Source organism: Micropterus salmoides, unplaced genomic scaffold, assembly GCF_014851395.1.
Source record: "Micropterus salmoides isolate LMB-PRFRI ecotype aquatic unplaced genomic scaffold, ASM1485139v1 Ms_hic_scaffold_15, whole genome shotgun sequence".
Taxonomy (NCBI): Eukaryota; Metazoa; Chordata; class Actinopteri; order Centrarchiformes; family Centrarchidae; genus Micropterus; species Micropterus salmoides.
This window is the reverse complement of record NW_024040596.1, coordinates 15,809,496-15,830,452: the sequence shown is the minus strand read 5'-3', so window position 1 is coordinate 15,830,452 and position 20,957 is coordinate 15,809,496. Positions and strand designations below refer to the sequence as shown.

The 20,957-nt window shown below is 40.6% G+C and overlaps 1 protein-coding gene across 3 annotated transcripts in view; it reads right to left on the bottom strand.

Moving 5' to 3' along the window:
* Nucleotides 1–7: 7 nt before the first annotated feature.
* uggt2 (UDP-glucose glycoprotein glucosyltransferase 2) overlaps nucleotides 8–20,957 on the bottom strand; it is a 40,946-nt gene continuing 19,996 nt past the window's right edge. The window contains exons 28-42 of one of the 3 annotated variants that reach the window (XM_038720587.1): nucleotides 20,710–20,899; nucleotides 20,422–20,580; nucleotides 20,210–20,295; nucleotides 17,554–17,638; nucleotides 17,297–17,379; nucleotides 17,055–17,141; nucleotides 16,954–16,977; nucleotides 9,437–9,541; nucleotides 9,237–9,321; nucleotides 8,502–8,684; nucleotides 8,170–8,330; nucleotides 6,655–6,769; nucleotides 6,404–6,520; nucleotides 5,631–5,796; nucleotides 8–5,441 (exon numbers count right to left, since the gene is read on the bottom strand). In XM_038720587.1, the coding sequence (XP_038576515.1) occupies nucleotides 5,416–5,441; nucleotides 5,631–5,796; nucleotides 6,404–6,520; nucleotides 6,655–6,769; nucleotides 8,170–8,330; nucleotides 8,502–8,684; nucleotides 9,237–9,321; nucleotides 9,437–9,541; nucleotides 16,954–16,977; nucleotides 17,055–17,141; nucleotides 17,297–17,379; nucleotides 17,554–17,638; nucleotides 20,210–20,295; nucleotides 20,422–20,580; nucleotides 20,710–20,899 (1,672 nt within the window). In that variant the 3' untranslated portion in view covers nucleotides 8–5,415. The remainder of the gene's footprint in view (nucleotides 5,442–5,630; nucleotides 5,797–6,403; nucleotides 6,521–6,654; nucleotides 6,770–8,169; nucleotides 8,331–8,501; nucleotides 8,685–9,236; nucleotides 9,322–9,436; nucleotides 9,542–16,953; nucleotides 16,978–17,054; nucleotides 17,142–17,296; nucleotides 17,380–17,553; nucleotides 17,639–20,209; nucleotides 20,296–20,421; nucleotides 20,581–20,709; nucleotides 20,900–20,957) is intronic. The other 2 variants (XM_038720585.1, XM_038720586.1) reach the window with 2 other exon arrangements.

Sequence of the window (20,957 nt, the reverse complement as noted above, 5' to 3'; positions counted from 1 at the left end):
GTCTCAGTAAATTTTGTAGCAAAGATTTATTTTTTTCCACCAGACAGTAATATAAACATGTCTATTTGACACAGCACAATGAAAGATGGGTACCCTGAGAGCAGACTTCCTGCACCCATTTGTATTGACTTTTAAGACAAACACAAAAAATACTGTTTGCTTCAGCAGAACAGCAACACCCATCTTATTCCTGAGACAAAAACACTGGTCCATCGTGGAATTAAAACATTGAAAGATTCTTCTTAAATGTACATATGATGTAAACATAATGTAATAAGTTAAAATCCTATGTTCTACAAATGGCCTTTAGTGTGCAAATGAGGATTCTTTGATCTTTGAACTTGGTAATCCAGTCTTGCCAGGTCTGCTGAGCCAAAGTCACATGACAGAGGGCCAAGCCCCGCCCACTTAATGTTGCTACAAACTTGTTTACCATAGTAGTGGAAGACTTACCACTCAAAATTTGCAATATTTCTTTTGAACAGCAAAAGAACAGCATTTTAATTTGCCTCCCTTCCTGACATGGCGGGATCTGTATAGCATAGGACCTCCTCCCTAGTGGACACGAACTGGAGGTTATTAAGTATGTCTCACAGCGGTTATGAAGGAAATAAATATTTTGTGGTTTTCCCTCTGATCCTCCAGCTGCTCTGCCTCATCTCTCTGTGATTTACGGTTGTTTCCTTATTGACAGATAGCTTGATGCTAATGCTACAGTAACAGCTAGCTACTGCTACATGTAGCTGCTGTTATCAGCTGGCTCTGCCTGAAGCAGCGGTCCAAAGCTTCTGTTCTAACAGAGGTGTAAACAACAACACACCAAGCTTCAAATCCATGCAGTATCAGCTTATAGGACGGCTAGCTGCATGGCTGAGCTAACAAGCTAGTGGCAAACAAGAAGTAAAGCTATGTCCATCAGCAAACTCCTTGACACACAGCAGCTGGAGGGTGTCAGAGGAAAAACCAGTTGGCCAATCAGAAGAAAGTGGGCTTTTACGGAGCGAGGCCTTAAAGAGACAGGAGCAAAAATGGAGTGTTAAGACAGAGGTGCAGAAGCAATGGACAGAATGAGAAAAAACAATGTGTTTTTTGACCATTAAAGCATGTAATGAGATTCTAGGAAAAACCCAAAATGCAAGTAAGAGCCTAAAAATGAGCATAATATGGGACCTTTAAAGCTAGCTACATGTCCCAAGCAGAAAATTAGCATCCCATTAGCTGATGAATCATGTCGCACCAGCTTTATGTGTAACATTAACTGTATTGCAGGGTGAGCTAGAGCTATTTAGCCCTAACATAGTACAGTATTATAATGCAAGTGTAATTAATGTTATATTAATAACATAACCTGCGAAGTTAAAATGCTTACTACAGAAAAAGGAATAGACCCTTCAAGTCCCTTCATACTGTAGGTACGTAATAATACCCCTTGCCTTTAGAAATAACACTAGGTTACTTGTTTATGTAATGTTAGCTACAGTAGTAAGCTGGATTGCCAAGCATGTGAAGTTGCCAGTTTATGTTAGAGCAGATAAACATAACGCTTAGTCCATTCTTACACTTATGTTTTTGGTTTTGTAAACAAATGAGCCTCCAAACTCTTCACATACAAAGTACCATTCTTACAACAGCACCCAGCACATCCATGGTGGATGTATGAGCACACTGCTTAGCCACATGGAGAAATCCAAAGTTTGGGGGGTGTCTAACTGCTGTTCTAAGGGAAAGCTGACTGTGGTGGGGAGGGGAGCTGAATCTTATATTTAATTTTATACAAAAGCTAGATCCTCCCCAGCCTTTCATAAAAGGCTCATTTCATTTAACAAAGCAATAGCCTCCGAAAGGCTAAATAACAACATAAGGGGGTGTGTGTCCATATAGCTGTTTCTCTCTGGCAGAAAAGCACTGGCACCCTGCTGGATAGTGCTGAGACTAAGTGTTTGTGCTGTGAGAGAAACGCTATATGGACACAAGCCCTAAGGTTAACTTTTCAAAATCAAAGAATACATTTATTAATCAGAGCCCTCACATTTTTTGAATGATTCTGTCAAAATCAGCAGGGGGAGCAGTGCAGAAACTGCTATTTGCAGCCCACAGCTCCCTCTCTCTCAGCGCTGTCCATTGTTCTGACCAGGTTCTGACACAACAGCTACCCAATTGTCACGTGTATCTCAGCCAATAATTTGATGTAGCCTCTGGGAGGGCACAAAGGAATGATCTAATATCACTTCAGATAATGCGAGTTTGCTCAAATATTAGAAGGGACAATTCTGTCCTCCCAAAATATTGGTAGGGGTATATCCTTAATGCCTATATGCAAACCTACGCCCACTGCCAGTAAATAGTTAAGGTCACTGCTCACAGACAGCTCTGTATGGCACACACTCCCACGCTGCGCCACCTCTCAGCGTCTTTCTTGGTAAGAGTTCGACTAAGTGTGAAAGACCCGATGATAAAGTCCAGCCACAGTCAACATGTTTCATTTCTTTGATCAAAAGAACAATTAGTTCAGCTTACTATTAGCATCCAGTAACTGTACAGGGTAGTGAAAAAAGTATGCCTCTGCTAGAGACAAAAACAGACATTAGATATTTGATGGTGAGGTGGAAAATGTTTTGTGTAACTATATGATCCCTTTTATATAATAAATCTTGCAAGGGAAGACTGAAACAAAATAACTTATGGAGGAATAATTTTCCAGCCCCTCCAATAATAATGTACAGTCCTAATGTTCTAATGTAAAAACCTCTGTTGTGAAGTTTAAAACAGGACTAGTTTTATGTCAGTCACATCTTCAGTTTGGGCATTTCAGTCAAAGCATAGTGAAAGTCTTCATGTTGTTTACAACATCAAATACAATATCTAAATATATTAACTTTTAGAAAGTTTTGCATAAAAAAATTTCAACTTTGTCATAAGAATCTTAAAAATGTGCCTTCTCCATTTGATTCTTTGCATACATTATCAGTGCAATATATGCCAACTATTTACACTCAAACATACACCAATAGAGGGTTGTGACTGACTTCACCCCTTTACACTTTGTATTTACTTCAATCTCTGGTAAACACACAGTAACCAAGACCTGAGGCCTGTTTCGGAAAGCAGGTCCAACAAACTCTTGACTCTAACCCTAATCTCTGAGTTGAGTAACCATGAGATGGTAAACTGAGTTTTCCATTCCAGAACAGCTAATCTGGCTTAATGAAATTAAGTCTGATTATGTTCATCCCAGGGAAATGAAAAAAACGCCCTCATCAGTGGAGGTCTGATTCTATGATTCACCATGGCAACAGGTAAATAAAAAGCAGAGCCCCAAGGTAAAACCCAGTGGAACTAGAAATATGAATGCATGCCAATGCAGACCATGATATTCATCTTAAAAAACAGGAGTGGAGAAAGGAGTCAATAACTTTACACTATTAAATTTTATTCAGCATAGTCCACTCAATCTTCATTTACACTAGAACCGCCAGGGTTCGTTGTATAGGCTACCTTTAACCGCCATAGCGGGTAAAATTTAAAAAATGCAGTGATTTTGTTATTATTTCTGCTACATGTTGCTTGAAACATTTAACACATTGGCTGTGCATTTCCTATAAACACCATCCCCATATTTCAGGCATTTACAGAAAGTTTATTCTATTCTATTCATTGTCTTCACCGTGCAGGTCGTTCGCCTGCGATGCGCATCTGTGAAGGGCACGTTCACACGCGGCGGCTCTTATGATGTCATCCACTTGCCGCTGTTATAGATGTTATAACCTAGTTATATTCTAAATACAGCTTGAATTTAAATGCAGCATACAATTTACAAAAAAGACTGACTGTTGTAGTGTTTTATAGGCGGTAGCCTAATAATAGCCTCATAATGTCGGCTACTTCTTACTGTTCTGCTTGTTTGTTCGGACTCCATCGGGCATCCACAGATTAACACATAGGCCTATGCCTAGTAGCTACAAAAGTTTGATAGTTCAAATAAAAGTAGGCTATTTATTCGAAAGAAACGATTATCAATTCCAAAATTCATAGTAGATTTTTACCCAACGGAAAAATGTATAATGATCATTTTTACTAAAAAATACACAGCACTGGAAACGTTATAGCCTTCAAAAAGCACATGAGGGAGCCGCACGCTCTCTTGAAGGGACCACAAAACCTATGAGCAGCGGCTTTTATGCATATTTACTTCATACAAGTGGATCGTTGTCAGGTCAGATGCAGAATCAACCTAGGACACATCGCTCAGCCCCCACCATCAGACTCTCCTTCACTCACTGCGCTGAGCAAGTGTAATGCCTGTAGTGGGAAAGGCGTTGCCAATAGCAACATAGAGTGTTTATCTAAACGCGCGACATGAACAGCGCTAAAATGACTGTATTCTCTATAGGGGTAAATTTTACCCGCTGGCGCTTATAGGTATAAATGCCCATTTTTTAAATCTAGCTTTGACATTTTTTAACAATAGGGGGTGCTATATAACACACTTTTAAAGTTAGAGACTGGGGGACTTGAATATTATATTGAAACAAAGACACATACAATCAGCCACAGCCACAGGTAAATTTGACCCGTTGGCGGTTCTAGTATTGAGCTTGAATTTCCAATCATCCATTAATCCTGGATGATAAAGTGCTGGACTCCTTCTGTATGTTACATTAGATTTTTAAATATATTTATTTAGCTGTAACCTGATATGCACAAAATGCAGGTGGCAGCAAGATGAAAATATAGCTCAAACAACTAAGACATACTTATGGACCTATGATGATTTTGATGATTTGCAGTTTTATTCCGAGCAGAAGATGAATCCACGATGTCAGGTTCATCATAAAAGCGGTCATGGTTCTTGAGTAACGAACTAATATCTAACCAGGATTTCGATGTTTCCAAAGACGTAAACATCTGCAAATGAATGCGTTCCATGTGTGCTTTGATATGGACTGTGTGAATGAGGAAAGGAAACCGTGTGTCAGACAGCTCCTTCAGGCTCGGCAGGAGAGGAGGAGTCCAAGAGAAAGTCAGCCTGCCAGCAAGTTGCCATGGTAACTGACCCAGAGTTTAAGTTACCTCTCTTTCTGGAACGGAAAACCCAGAGTTTCCCCTCATCTCAGGGTTAACAATCTCAAGAGTTTTCACTAAGCCCGCTTTCTGAAACAGGGGCCTGACTGTAGAGCTGCATGCGCACCACATGTTCACAGTTGGCAGTTAACACTTACATCACGTGTTAATTTTGTAAGGCGTATTGACTGCAGAAGCAGATATGGCATCTCTGAAAATATCACATCCTTCTCCGGCTGGGGATGTAACACTCCATCGCTATGTTTAGATGGAATTGTCTGTCTTCAAGCTTCACAGGTGGCCTGCATGTAAAAGGTGCTGCCTCCTTCCTCTTCAGCATGGTGCTGGCAGGCACTAAAGTTCATCACGCTGGTCGTCTACTGTGGGGGGGGGGGGGGGGGGGGGGGGGGGGGGGATTTGAAAGAAATAATGAAAATGAGCAGAGTGGTGAGCCAAGAAGAAGGTTGTTCATGCAAGAGTAGAATGGACGACGTTACATACTTTTCTGTCTTATAAAATGGGCAAACCGTGTAGACAGAGAGAAAAAAAATAGTGCTTTTCTAGTTAACCTTTTTTATGTTGTGAAGGCGAGGGAGTCTGTTTTTGTGGTGCTGTGTCTTCCTGTTCCTGGACCTGTCTCAGTAGCTGTTTTATCTCATTGTCATATTCAACCCACTCAGGCACAATCCTCGCTGCAGCCGTGAGCTTGGGCTCCTTGGTCTTTGGGTTATTGCACTGCAGAAGAAAAGCAGACAAAACACATCACTCACACCACCCAGTGCCACTTTCTCCCAACAAGTCATACTGTCATTCCCAGCACTGTCTGTGGCAGGCATTTGAACCTAATTTGATTTCCAATTCTGTTAAAAGGACATTAGCCCATGTCTTGTGTCTGAATTACTGAGTGGTGTCCTATACCACAATGAGACAATGCTTCCTATTCCAGTCTACTGGAGCGAGTCCAGTAATTCCCTAAATGAGTTTAGGAGACTACAGGATTGCACCTCAGTTGGATACTAAATGCCAAGTGCCTCACTGACATTAGTGGATGGGAATATGCTCCTTCTTTGCAGTGCTGCAGAAGCTTCAGTTGACTATTATAACCAACAAAGCTAAAAACATGGCATAAAAAAGTGGTATATTAATACTTTATCAGCATGTTCCAACACATGAAAGAAGGATTACAATGAAGACGACAAAAGAGACTTATCCCATCTCATTAAATAAAAGGAACAATTAAATTTAATGACGATTTATTTATGGTAGCAATTCCCAGGCACGCCAGTTAGCTTTCCTGACTGATTAGCGTTCCACAGTCGGATCTAATTAATCTGGGACTCACCAGGTCTATAGTCTTAGCAGTGACTTTGGAAGAGTCATCGCACCATGTCTCACACCATAGCCACTCCTGTGGAAGAGACTTGATGACCACCTGGTGGATCATGTTGTTAGGAAGGTCCTAAACATATAATAAAACAAAATATTAGGGTGCATTAGAAATATGATACACAGTGCCAACAAATCATACAAGGTGCTAAATAGATAAATCTCTGCATCCTGTAACGTAATGATGTTATTGCTGATGTTACATACCTGGTCCAGGTTGGACAGACTGTTGGGGTCTTGGCTCAGGGCTTGGTACTGGCCTCGTAATCTGTCCCCGGCTGCAATCTTTCGAAACTTCTTTAAGTCTACTACATACAGAGCGCTGGTTAAAACATGGGAGGAGAGAGAGAGAGGACACAGGGATCAGGTGTGAGAAAACCATGTCCTGAAAGGGAAAGCCCAAATGAATGACTTAATAAAAATAATGACTCAATAAAGAGAAATACCCCAGGCACATTCAGATATTGTGCCTAAAATGGAATCTTAATAAAACCAACGGTATAGGCTGTGTAGCTTCACTTATTAGATTCAATTCTGAGACATTAAGACATTCACTACCTTATGCTTTCCCTGGGCTCACTGATGCGGATCATTCCCCCTCACTGCTTTTGTCCTGCCACATAGAGCTAATCAGCACACTGGCATGAAGTCAAATCACTGTGGTTTTCTGACTTTTCTTTTTTCCCATCCTCATCAGCAAGTGGTAAAGTGGAAGGTTCTGCTCTCTTTGTTCAGCCACTGGCTGCCACCTGATTAGCCGTCACATTGACAGGGAGGAAGAACTTAGTGCCACACTTTTTATTCCATACCTCTTGCTTCATTTAATGTGTACCATGGCTGTATACATAAATCAGATACTAAAACATAGCCACAGGAATTGCACCTCTAATTGGTGGGGTCCAATCACCATGGAAACTGGATGAACACAGTACTGTTATGTAGCCACAAATACTTTTTTTTCCAAAATAGTGCATAATCCAATATGGGAGAATTCAATAGGTTTCGATTTGAGCTTGCACAAATATTATCTATATTTATATATTTTCTATTGCCTGAGAAGGGTGAGCTTTTAAAACTACATGAAAGGTTTGGCATTCTTTTGGACTTCCAGTTTCTGAGATCAAGATAGATTAAAGGAAGCAGAACTACAGCACTTCCAGCCTCTAAACACAAGAATACAGTCCCTCTTTCTTCTTTGTAATATTTGGGACTTGGGAAGAACTTTACACACACACACACACACACACCCTCTTGCAGAATAATGAATAATTCCTCTAGATGATTTACTGAATCCAAGTGAAAGATGTATTTTCATGATTGTGAGAGATCTACTTTATTTTGCAGTATGGTCTATTTTAGACTTCTGTTTATTTGTAACTCCTTTCATTCCACTTTGCAAAGTACAGAGGGAAGTCATAAAAGTGTCCGCCTAAATAAAGTGGGTGAATGGCCTACAAGGAAGAATTGACTGTGGAAGCGCAATGTTCTGAATACTAATATTTTAAAATGCATATATTTATTCTGGCGCCTATATTGCCAGAAGTGGTTACCTATATTTTCCATAAAAATAACAATAGAGTGAAAGAAATAAAGAAGGGGATTGTGGTGTCATTCTAGTGTGTATATGATTGAACAGCAGGTAAAATACCCGAAGTCCTTGCCAGGAATTCAGAACTGTTTGTGCTGCTATATTCCATTTCACAGTTTTTTAAGGAAGTATACCTGATGTGGTATTTCCTGTGTCCTAGATGTGAGGCCCAATAGCCAGTCTTCCAGAAGCGATAGCCTTCCATCTCTCTGCGGCTGTCACAAAATGGTGTGTAGCCATAGGGAGCGCCTTCCAGGTCTAAATCCCTCAGCTCCGTCAGATCAGCCCGCACTATCTGTGAGAGAACAAGGACATCGGTAAGTACAGAGAAGACTGACGACACTTCAGGGGTGTTCAAAATCTCATCCAAACTTCACACCAAGGCTGGGACTGATATAGACGAGTCTCTCACTTTAAGCCACTCACACATAGCTCTTTCTCTTCGTCAGTTCCATTAGATCCTTACCTGGTCGGCGTCCACAAATATGATCTTGTCCACAGCCAAAGGGAACAGAACGTCCAGGAAGAGGATCTTATACCCCCAGATAATGCGCTGCTTCTCAGTCTGCTGGTGGAGCCAACGGGGCCACTTGTACTGTACCAATTCATACTGGAAGCCATATGACTCTGCCATGTGAGAGATGGTCTCCTACCCGCAACAAAACACAAACACCAGTGGTTAAAGAAATCAAAGACACAAACACTAAACATTTAAGAAATGTGCAAAATTCAGTTAACAATTAGGTGGAAGCCCTCACATAAAAGACTACACCACTGATAGGTGACTATGTTACAAGCCTTTAAATGCAGAGTGATGCAGATGCAGTTGGACAACTGTATTAAGAGATACTGGTATTAAAATGCCTGTTAGCCAAATCATAATGCAAGGCTGAAGCCCAACTATATAATATATAGTGCAAGACATTTGGACATACTTGATAAATAAACCGGATGTCATTAACATACAACATGAAATTTCACCCCCATTAAGCCATTTTTGCAACTCAACATGTGTCAGGGGCACTGAAAATAGATTCACCCCTATAGAAAATTTGAGATTAAACAGACCATTACAAAGGAGGAAACAACCCATGGATCTTTTCTTTGCTTGGTAAAAATAAATCTCTCAGGAATCGGGATAAAGTTATCTTGAACAGGCAGAAAACTAAATTATGTAGTCATGTCAGGAGTCATGAAGTACCTTGAAAGATGGAGAGAGGTAATTCTTGAGGAACCAAAACTTGACCGGGGTTTTGGTATGACGAAGTACGGACAGCATCATTATCCTGAAATAGACACAAAGAGTGAAAGATCAGTTTCAGGCATCAGGGCAATAAGGAACTTGAAGCATACGGCCTTAAAAGTAAGCGTGCGAGTGTTTGTGAACTGAAAGTGACCCACCTCAGAAAGCGTTCGTACAGATGGCCCGAGGCCACAGAAAATATGTTCAGAACATCCTCTTTCTTCTTCTCTCCCTCATCCTTCTTGGAGCCACCACCACTGATGCTGTAAATGAGACCATAATATTTCAGTCTCTTGTGTTTTTGATTGATGCATTTTTTTTCATATAGTGACAGTATATCAGAACAAAGCCAGTAGAAACCATGCTTTTGTAGAGCCAGCAGAAAACATTTTCAAACAAACCATGCAATATTGTGTTGCAAGCTGGGGCGTTTTATTCAAATAAAAAAAAGAATAAAGTAAATGGCAATGCTCAGAAAAGCCATAATTTTGAAGTGATTTTAACAGCAGTCCTGCTGCTGGCACTCCTCTAGAGAACTAAGTAATCACTGTGTTAGAAGAAACACAGTTTAAGCAGCTGTAACATTAAACCGCAAATATCTCCCTTATAGAGTCCATAATATGAAGTAAATAATTTAAAATGAACCATTTGAATCATAGATGCACTGTTAAATGGAAACACTGTGTCATGGGATCTAAGTTTTTGGTAACAGCAGAAATTAAATAAACACATCAGGCCCCATTTTGTGAATCAAGTTGCAAGTATGTGTTGTCATACATTATAGTTAATTGTGTTAGGGGAGTCCAATCACATCAGCTCCTCTCATTCCCTGCTCTCCCAACCATAATGTACATAATGACAGTGTGGTAATGTTAAGGAAAGCCTAGAGGAGCTTATATACTAATATTCTCCTTTGTGGCATGCAGACTTGTAGGTAAATGTACAGCAGCCCATTCTGTTTCTTTTTAATACATATTTAATAGTGTAAATCTTGTGGTCACTATGTTGTCGACACATTCCTTGGGGTTTTATTTGGAATTATGATATTCCACACTATCCAAATCCAGTTATAAAAAACATTGTGAGTAGTAATGTATTCCAGTACAACCAATAAATAAAGGTTAAAAAAATGTTGCTGGTTTTCTTTTTTTTTTTAACAAACCTTTAAGTGAATATTTGGATGCATTCAATTTAGATTGGACTAAATGCAAAAACAACCACATTGCCTGTTTAAGCCTTTATGTGGTCGCATAATCCAACCAAAACATATATGAATAGCCATGTCCCTCCTCCAACACGTCATGTTGAAATTAAAAACGACGCCTGAGGCGCCATTTTGCCAGCCCCTTAGACATACACAGCTGTTGTGTGTCCAGAGGATGGTACCATTGTCAACACTGCTCATTTGCACAGCATAACCTATTGTCACAACAATTAGTTGAATTGATTGCTTGATTGTTAGAAAATTTATTAATGCCAATTTTGATAATAGATTGTCCAGGGTACCCCCAGGATTCTCAAAGTTAAATTTAAGATTTTTTAAGACCTTTTTAATACCACCTAGGATGAAATTTAATACCAACTTCACTGTCATATAATGAAAAATCTGTATGAATTTTAATGCCACAGAAAGTTATTTACAAAGTTACATGTATTTAATAAAACATTTTATTATAATACATTAATATTTAACACACTATAGCTTTTTGGGGTGTGTTTGTACTTGTTGTACTGTAATATGAATCAAGGACGTCACTTTGTGTTGAAAAGTGGTGGGGACATAGGGGTTCGAATTAGAGGTGTGACGATACACAGATTTACAATATTGGGTTCATGAGAACAAGACAAGAAGATATTTTAACACTATTTTGATGAAATATTCAATGCTGAAATATATAAATGTGGGGTCTGGGGGTCCCCTAGAAAATATTTCCTGCATTCTGGAGAGATTTTCTGCACCAATTTATGGTATAATTGTCTTTATTCATATAAAGTCATACAGATGACAATGCACATTTGTGTCTTCTATCTTATTTTCTTATTTCTTATTGTGAAAATAAACATTTATCAAGTATTTCCATTTGTTTTTTTTAACATTTCTTGTTGCAAGCCATTTTTCAGAACATATTTAACAAATGCTTCGAAAAAAGTGATGGAGACATGTCCCCAGTATCCCCAGCGTAAATTACACCTATGAAATGAATCCAATATTTGTGCACTAAGAACTCATAAGGCGTGAAATCAAAAATACAAACAAATTGTGCAGAATGAGTTACAATCAGTTAGACCTTGGCTAGATAAGGTAATGTAATTTAATATGCCAATTGCTTTAGTGATTATTCATCCTGTTCGGTTTGTGCATCTTAAGGCTGTTTGAAATATAGTGTTATATAGTATTGGCTTGAAAGCAGCAGGGATAAGGAGTTGGGCTCCGGTTTGGTTTTTCCTCATCCCCGTGATTAGTACTGCGTAATGTGCGTTAGCATGTCGCAGGCGGGTCTTCCAGCTCCGCTGTTTCATTGGCGCTCGCCATAGTGTGACGCCACTGTCCTCGGCCTCTGAATTTCAGACACTTTCCCATTCTCAGGCGACGAGCTAGCGTTAGATGGTTAGTAGCCCGTCAGAGACGATTTGTTTTCTTTCCTAACAACTTTGCGCAGAGCTGGATGCCGGAGCTCGTGCACCGCCAACACTTCACAGTTCAGAGCGTACAGCTGATCACCGTAACGTTACCTGTACTGCCTATAACATCAGAGACACACCAAACGGAGTAAATTATAAATTCACGCACATAAAAAGTGTATTTATGACGTTACGGCATTTATTTAATCCTACGAAAGGACAAGAACAAATTTAAGACCTTGGTAAATGAAATTTAAGACTTTTATGGCCTTATTTTTGAAATATGAAATTTAAGACTTTTTTAATACTTGTCATTTACCAAGTTGAATGCCAAGTTTGCTACTTCAAGTTTCTCAAAGGAGTAATATGGCTGTCTTTTCACTAATTAAAGTGATGAAAATAGCACAGAACATGAGTACAGCGTGTACTTTTGACATAGTCCAAACACACTGGAACTGGAAGCTGGCAGCATGAAATGTAGTTAATTGTGGGACCTCTCCTCCCACTGTGGTGTAAGATGAGCCACCTTAATACCAAACCAGCCAGCAAGGAAATAAAACTCACTGCACCTTTGGGGGGGAAAAAATAGCCCAAATTGTTACTTTACACAACTTGCTGTACAAAAGCAGCACCTATGCAATCAGTCCATGATCGTTCACAGTGAATTAAACTATCAACTAAATGAGTATATATTAGCAAAAATTTTAACACAATTTGAAAATGCAGGTTACAAACTAGATTAACTAAAAAATTATATACAGCTACAGATACCAGCACCGAAAAATCCAAAGGTCATTCTCCACACTTCTGAACGCAGCAACATACCCTAACCGCTGTTGAGGAGGAGTGGCTCATGATGCAAGGCACATTTAGCGGACAGAAATCAGGACTTGTGCTGGAGGGTAGATGTGTCTGCAGTCAAACTGTGTGTCCTTGTCTGTAACAGACTGCTGATGAGGGAAGGAGTGTCTCCCCCACACTCAATCACAACCACAGCCTCGGCCCCGAGGCTCCAGGAAGACACCAGTGAGTGAGAGGGAGGTGTGAAGGGAGGAGAGGGAGCATACTGTTTGTCTCTACGTGTCCTCTAAAACTCTGACACACAAAAAGAGACTGACTGGTAAGCAAGTCACATCCATACAACACAAACACAAACTTAATGTTGGCCCAGGACACATACCTCTTCTTTTTTTTTTAACCATTTTGTAATAATTTGTTGTTTGTCCTTCTGAAAAAATTGGTGCATTTCTCTCCCTGCGCTCCTTCTCAAACCAAAGCAATGCTTTCTCTAGTTGGGCTGTTGCCTTCTGGGGAGTCACCACACATCTGTAGGGTCTGGGAATACCGACTGCCTGCCTTGACTAAGCCTGCCATTATGACGGGCCTCCAGCACTATAGTGGGGCCCTCCAGATAAGCAGCTTTAGATGGTCAGGTGAGAGCCTGTTTGGCTGACTCACTCGAGATAATCTGGACCTCTGGAATGATCAACAAAGCTCTGGGTAAATCCTGAGCAGTGGACAGCACTAACCAGACAAAAGTCTACTTCTGTTTTTCCTCCAACTCTGTAGACTGAATAATTCTAACATCTGTGTGGAAATCATACAGATAAATTTACAATATTAAGCTGTGTGGCAATCAGCATACAAAAAGATAGTTGATATATAGGTACACATGGACTATAAAGCATAAAGTTGCACTTTATTTTCCATTATTTATACGGTTATTTGCATGCTGTTGCATGTATATGGCTTAATGGACAGTCAAACCAAAATAGTGTAAAAATAGTGTGTGTAATCTTGTGAAGACCACAAGATTAAACACACTATTAGGGGACAAAGTCTGGGTACAATACTGCTCAAGGCATTCAGTCTACAGTGTAAAGTAAAAAGCAAAAGTTGTCAACACAGGTCGTAAATGGGAAAGCAGCAGCAACTGACGAGTTTTCGGTCAGGAATGGAGGAAACTGATTGCAAAATATTTTCCAAGTTACACATGGTTTGAGTTATTGTTAGTTAATAGGTCACAGGCGACATTTTAATCATGAAGAAAATGGCAAAAAACGAGGAAAGGAACAGCAGAACATGTGCACTAAAGAAAAACAGATTAACTACATGTGCATTTTTATATATTTTTTTAAACTCAGACACTGTAACGGCCAACACAGTGACGCACACTTTACCCACACGGCACACAATGACAGATAAAACCACAACTAGTATCTCCACCATGGAAAGCATTCACATCACAACTTACTACTCTGCAATTCTGTTCATCTTCTGAGCTACAGTACGTGGACACAACCGTTCTCATCTTTCCTAAGCACATAGCAAATAGTGTTATAGAACAACCCCTGCCTATTATCGGGAATCGGTTTGGAAAAACATTAACCGCCAAGGCCCCATCAAATACTCTCCAAGGTCCTATGACCACACGGGGAGAGATAGCTTTTACAGCTTCCTCCGCCTGATTTCTAAGCACGGCATAAAAGAACACTGAACCCTCAAAGTTCCCCAGGCTGAGAGTAGCGAGAAGGAGCAACTTCTCTTCATCTTCCACCCAGCCAGAGACAAAAAAGAGCGTGGGAGAGAAAGCACAAAACCAATTTCACCAAAACCAAAACTATTTTCACTCAGGCTCATTATTGCTCTACAGAGATAAAGTTCTCTCTAAAGATGAGAGAATTTGTAACAACTCTGTCACTTAGACTCACTGATGCCTGCTGATGCATGGATCCACCTCACTAATTCTTCAGAGGTGTTAGATCAATATATGGCCTTCAGTCCCGCCCTTTACAACGAATCCCTCAAAGCATTCTGATGTTACAAATGAAGTAATGGATATAAAGACCTCTTTGCTTTCAAACCAATAGTATTTTGTAAGATCACTGGTCAAGGTCTACACAATGTGTTAGCTGAAATAGTCAGACACCTTTGCAAACCAAGCGTTATTATTCTGCTGTGCAGTCTTTTCAAACTGTAATTTTCTGGGGCCATCATTCAGAGTCCTGTGAAAAACCACTTAGATCTATCAATCAGAATGTGAGGATTTAGCTTTCAAACAAGCACATATTTTTTCAACATTTTGTAACTCTAAATTGTATTTGTCTTTTAATTAGTAATTATTTCCAAACTTCAATGGATGTTTATAGGACTGAGTGGGATGGCTATGGTCAGGTTCTGCAGTGCAGGTCTGTTTAAGGTGGACAGTTGGACAGATAATATATATATAAGAAAAGATATATGGTTAGACTTTTTTTGATGAGTAGCTTCTAAGTCTTGACATCTGGGTACTGTTGTCTTGAAAGGAGGATATGCTGGAGTCATGCCAAAAGAAAGTACTCCCCTCTCTCCAAATGCAGTCAAATTCAAGTAAATTTTAGATTCATACCTCACAGGCACTTAAGGAGCATTATGTCTCTTGAAACCATCTTATTCAACCCTTTATGAGTATTTTGATTACTCAAAAGCATACCATGGGAAATGGTCTTAAGATTACATTCAGTTGTAAATGTATTCACCCATCTACCCAGCCACTTTCAGCTTCTAGTCTGGTCCTGGTGATGGCAGAGGTAGGCTATATATACAGGGTGGCCAAAATGTCTCCCTAGAGATCCTAACAGCAGTTGTAATCCCTTTAGCTTGTTCTGGGTCGCATTCGGTGTGTCCTCCTAGTTGGACAAGCCTAGAATACATCTACAATAAGTTTCCTGAAAGCACCGTGATCAGACAGCCGAACCACCTGAATTAGCTCCTTTCAACATGCGGGAGCAGCGATTTTACTCGAAGATACTGAGTCTGTCCCTGAGGATGAGCCCACCAAGAATGCGCCTGATCAATTGTGGAAAGACCGGATGGCTTGTAGAAACAACCCGCCACACGGGATATTCCCTGAAACCATGAAGGTCATAAATCTTCTAATGTCCTTACATGACATGTAGACTGGATGGGCAAACTCCCAAGACCCCTCCGATGTTAGAGCAAGAGTACAGAGGAGCTGGTCCACTGTTCCATGACCAGCACAGAGTCTGCACTGCGCCTCCTGAATGTGAAGTTTCAGCACCCTGGCATGGCTAGGGAGTCGTCTTAGCCAGCTAAGCCCAAAAGGCTTCCTCTTTTAGCTTCACGCCTTCCTGCACTGCTGGTGTTGTCAAAGAAGTTGCTGCTGTGCTAAACTCTTTATTCCAGTGTCCGAGACATACAAGCAATTTAACTACAAAGTCAATCATCCATCTTTGGTCTAAGGTTTTCTGATGCCTGGTAGACTTAAGCTTGAGCATGGTGTTTGTTGTGAATCGCCCATACTTAGCACACAAGTTCAATAACAAAACAACACTTTCGTTTACATAAGGCAGGCTGTTTCTCCCAGTCAAGCACCTTCAGGGCAGGGTTACCATATGAGCACTGAGGTCCTCCAGCAGAACTCTGGCGTCCCTAGGTGACACCTCCAGGGCCTCAAACAGAGAATCCAACAAGGCCAAGTACTTCAAACCACTGTTCAGCACACAGACACAAAGCCCATGCAAGTAGTCCTCCTGTTCTCCAGGGAAATCACCCACACATAGTTGCTTCACCAAGGGCTCAAAAGTATTCCCACATCGAGCTCCTTTCCCACCAGACAGGTGACAACCCACGTTCCAAGAACCTTTTTTTGTAGCCAGGGGATCGCACACTAAGGCCCGCACCTTTACCTGCCGCCTGATCAGCAACATAGCTGATGATAAATCCAAAACATAGTTTGTGAGTTTAAGCGACAATATTTAAATTCACATTACAGTTTTATAACCAAGTATGGCCCTGTGTATGTGGGTACAGTGTGTTATGTTTGTGTACATACTGTAGTTTTACGCACTTGTGCATGGACACACACATATGCAGGTTACAACACTAGTAGTGTTTCTTGATGTTCTAAAAATGGCTGCATAAATAAATAAATAAAAAAAGTAAACATCCATCATTCTCATTCATTGCAAAAGCAACCGATAAACACTGCATGCTAAGGAGTATAACAAAAAAAAGTTCCAGGTGCTAAATGAGTTGCAGCAACACTGCCTACCTTTTCTCAAAAGTGCTCCAAACACTTCACACAGCAAGCATTAAGTGAGGAGACAGGATCACACAGTTAGGAAGTATTGGGGGAAACACACAAATGCACACACATACCTACAGAAGCACATATTTTTGGCAAGACTAGATCTTACAGCATAATAGTGCAGTCTGGATCGAGGGGAGGAATAAGATCTCCTGAAAAGGCAACGTATAATTGACAAACAGAAGGCACATGAATAAACCCACCAATCAATGACCTCACAGTTGTTACAGTCAGTCAGCTTGGGGGAGAGTTTTAAAACAACTAACACTTACCAAATTTTAGCTGTATGTGAGCATAGATTACACACCTTGCTATGGAGTCCCATATGCCTTTGCTTTCACTAGCTTCACTTAAAAGATCTTCATTGATCATCTCTGCCTTTTTCTGCACCTATAATGAAAAAGGAGACATAAAATGGAGATTTTCTCAGTGATTTCAGACTGTAAAATCATTCCAACATCCTCAATCTGTGACCTGCTGAAGGGCATTTTACTGTATATTGAATACTGCCCAGTGCTATGAGAAATCTAATATACTTTGCAAACATCTAGGAAACATACTCACTCTGACTTTGATGATCTTACTGTGGAAACTGTTTAGTAAAACTATGACATCACCAGCATCTGCAGGAGAATCTGTTCCATCATGCCTGAAAGGGTGGATAAAGAGTAAGAAAGTGATCACTGAGAGTGAAACTCAATGGTTATGAAATCTGGACAATCGATCTGCAGCTAGTTAGTTTAACAAAGTGAATTCCCATTTGAAGATTTAAACTCATCAAAAGACTGGAGAATAAAGTTTTATAAAAATTACATAATTCAATTTAATAGCATTTCAATACAACCCCAGAAAATATAACTTCAGCCTTATTATGTAACCTGGACACAAAGAAAGGTACTCCTTAGCCCTAAGCCACAGACACATGAATTGTAAGACAAAATAATTAGTTTTTGAAGAATCTTTAGAAATCTTTTGAACTACAAATCAGTAGCAAATTCAATCCGGCAAACTAATTAATTGGCCATGATAGCGATAAGTACTATAATTTGTTTTTTACAATTCAATTGACTGTACTATCATACATTATACAACTTTAAATTCTATAGGTTAAACACTTTTTTGTTGTAACATATCCTAAAGTCCAGCTGAAACCACAAAGGGCCAGTGTATAGAGTTTGATTGACAAGTGAGCTGGCAGCAGCACAGAGATATAGTGTAAACAGACAGCATTTAGCAGTGGAACTGTAGAATAAGGCCCAGACCATTTAACAACTAAAACCAACCAATGCTGATCTACAAATATCAGTTTTTAGACATCTAAATGTCTTAGGCCATTCGCTGCAGTCTGTACATTAATCACTTCTCATTGCTACAAATATCTAAATCACCACTTATTAAAATGAGTAGTACTTACAGAACTGCTCGACCAATCAGATTTCCGTTTTAATATTGTGTTAAGAGTCCACCATTTAGGTGAAATACATTTTTGTGTATCTGTGAAGGAGGCTGATTCACATGTTTTAGCCATGGCAACAGTGCAAGAAAAATATACAGCATAAGCACCTCTCATGAAGGAGACAACAGCGGCTAATGGACAGACCACTGACAGTGAGAGCACACACTTAAAAGCAGATACTGGGACAGATGCCAGGATTACACTCTGACCATATTCATTACCCTCCATCATCATTAGGAATCACCTTACCATTATTTTATCCATCACTACTTCCCAGCCATGCTGTATATACTGGTAGATTTAATGAGAAAGTCTGTACAGTATTGATTGCGTAACACTGGCCTTTCACTGTAATTGTTTTAGGGCTGATTTGCCCAGTGGAGAATGTGTTTTGGCAGACAGGATCTGCACGGTCTGATGGTGAAACACCAGAGACCCAACTTCAGGAAGACATGAGCAATAGGCCATGATGCACAGCAAACCATTACGATCCTAGTGCTTACTAAAGGCAAAAAACTAACCTTATCACTATGATAAATGCCCCCTCCTCATTGGGCCCAAAGAGCATTTCAACCCCTATGCTCATGTGCTGCTTGTGTTTCACCCCTCTGCTGTCACTGATGCTGATGCTGATGAACTCAGCCTTTAGGGCTCGTGTTAGAAAGCATCAGAGATCAATCTGTATCCTTGCTCTGAGGAGAGGAGAGCTGGCCATCTCATTCATCGCTGTCAGGGCAAGGCGCGGTGGCAGCACACAGGGTGCAAGAGGAAAACGCAGGCTCTGGGACCAGAAAGCACAGACACTCCCACTAGACTGTGATCGGCCACCTAACCAGAGCAGAGTGCCGCTAACCACAAGAATAATGACACTGCCAAGGTGAAAAATGACATCACCTCTTAGCTTCACCTGGAGGATTGGAGAATAAATCTTGGTTGTCTGATATGATTCCAGAAGAACCGAGGGCTGTATGTGCCCTAAATCTTATGTGAGGATAGCTAGAGAGGACAATATCTTTGATTGTAGGGACATCTAGCTCCGCCGCGCTACATGCCCATGCAGACTCACATACATGGTCGGGATTTAAGCAATTATCGCAACTTGGCAGAGAGGGATTATCGTTCTTTATTATGTTATATAGACATGATACAGCTCCTTTGAAAAATAATTTGTTTAAGTATTTGTTAAGTAGAAGGTACCACAGTATATTTTAATGTAAAAAGTGCAGAATTAAAAGAATACAAGGCATCGTTTAAAAATTCATCAAACCCACCAAAAGCACAATACAGTTTCTATTTGCCCAGGGAAATTAGGCAACGCCCACACACTCTGTCTAGTATATGCAGCCTTTGAAACCTACGCCGTCCAAACTAAAACACATTCTGCTGTTGATGTTTTGCAGCCTGAGGTGGATAGCATGGCAGGTGACCAGCTGAATCATCCCTCCACTCTGTCTTCTCTTTAATAGCACCCCTTTCCTCCTCCTTGTCTCTCTCCCCTCTGCGGTGAGCAGAACTCCCTGCACTCATCAAAACCTTGAGCTGCTACAGTGTCAGCAGCTCTCCGTGTTACCATAGTGATGGGTTTCATAGCTACCAGTATGAAATGAAGAGGTAGCCGAAAACAACCTTGATGCTGAACTACTGATGAAGCCGCCTAATTGGCATCATTAACTATTAACTAACTTCTTTCAAATATATTAATATCTGTGAGGAATGAGAAGGGAAAGACAATGCAAAAGTCTTTAGACAGTGGTGAACACTCACGTGAGAATCTGATAGATGTCCTCTGACCTCCCTTTACGTAATCTCAGGATCCAGGCACCGGGATTGGCTTTCAGCTGGAAATATCCCTGTTGTGGTTGAAACAGCAGTCTGAGTATTTACTGTAAGCGTACAATTCACACTTGTTCTCTCAACCGTGGCACTAATGCAGTGCAAGAAAACTACTGTAAGATTAAGTAGAGAAGGCTGCTGACCAGGTTAGCCATGACAATAGTGTCATACATGAGCGCGTCCCGACTCATGCCCAGGGTGAACTGCAGTCCACGGGGAGGCTGGCCGCTCGACAGGTCAAAGCAGTGGCCCTCCAGCAAGAGATGCTCCAGCTCATATTCTGCTGTCACAACCCCGCTCACCTGGAGTGAAACCGCAAATTACAGAGGACAAAAAAACAATGTGGGGACAGTTAATAGAAAGCGCCTCTGCCCTAATTGAGGGATGAGAATGACACGATTGCCTGTAGCCGTGACAAAGGAGCAATACACCTCCTGCAGGTGGATGTTATCCAAGTCATGGGGGCTGCGGACAGCCTGCACCATCCAGCTCTCTGGTGTGATCATATTAAGAGTGAGAAGGGGAGATTCTGGGAGCTCCAAGAAGCGGGCAACTGGTCCTGGAGACACTGTGTCATTGGCCATGAAATTCACATCGGACTCCAAGACAAAGCGGTAAAAGCTGTGAAGACAGAGAAAAAATATTTAAGTGCTTGTCCATTAACAGAAAATTAACAACG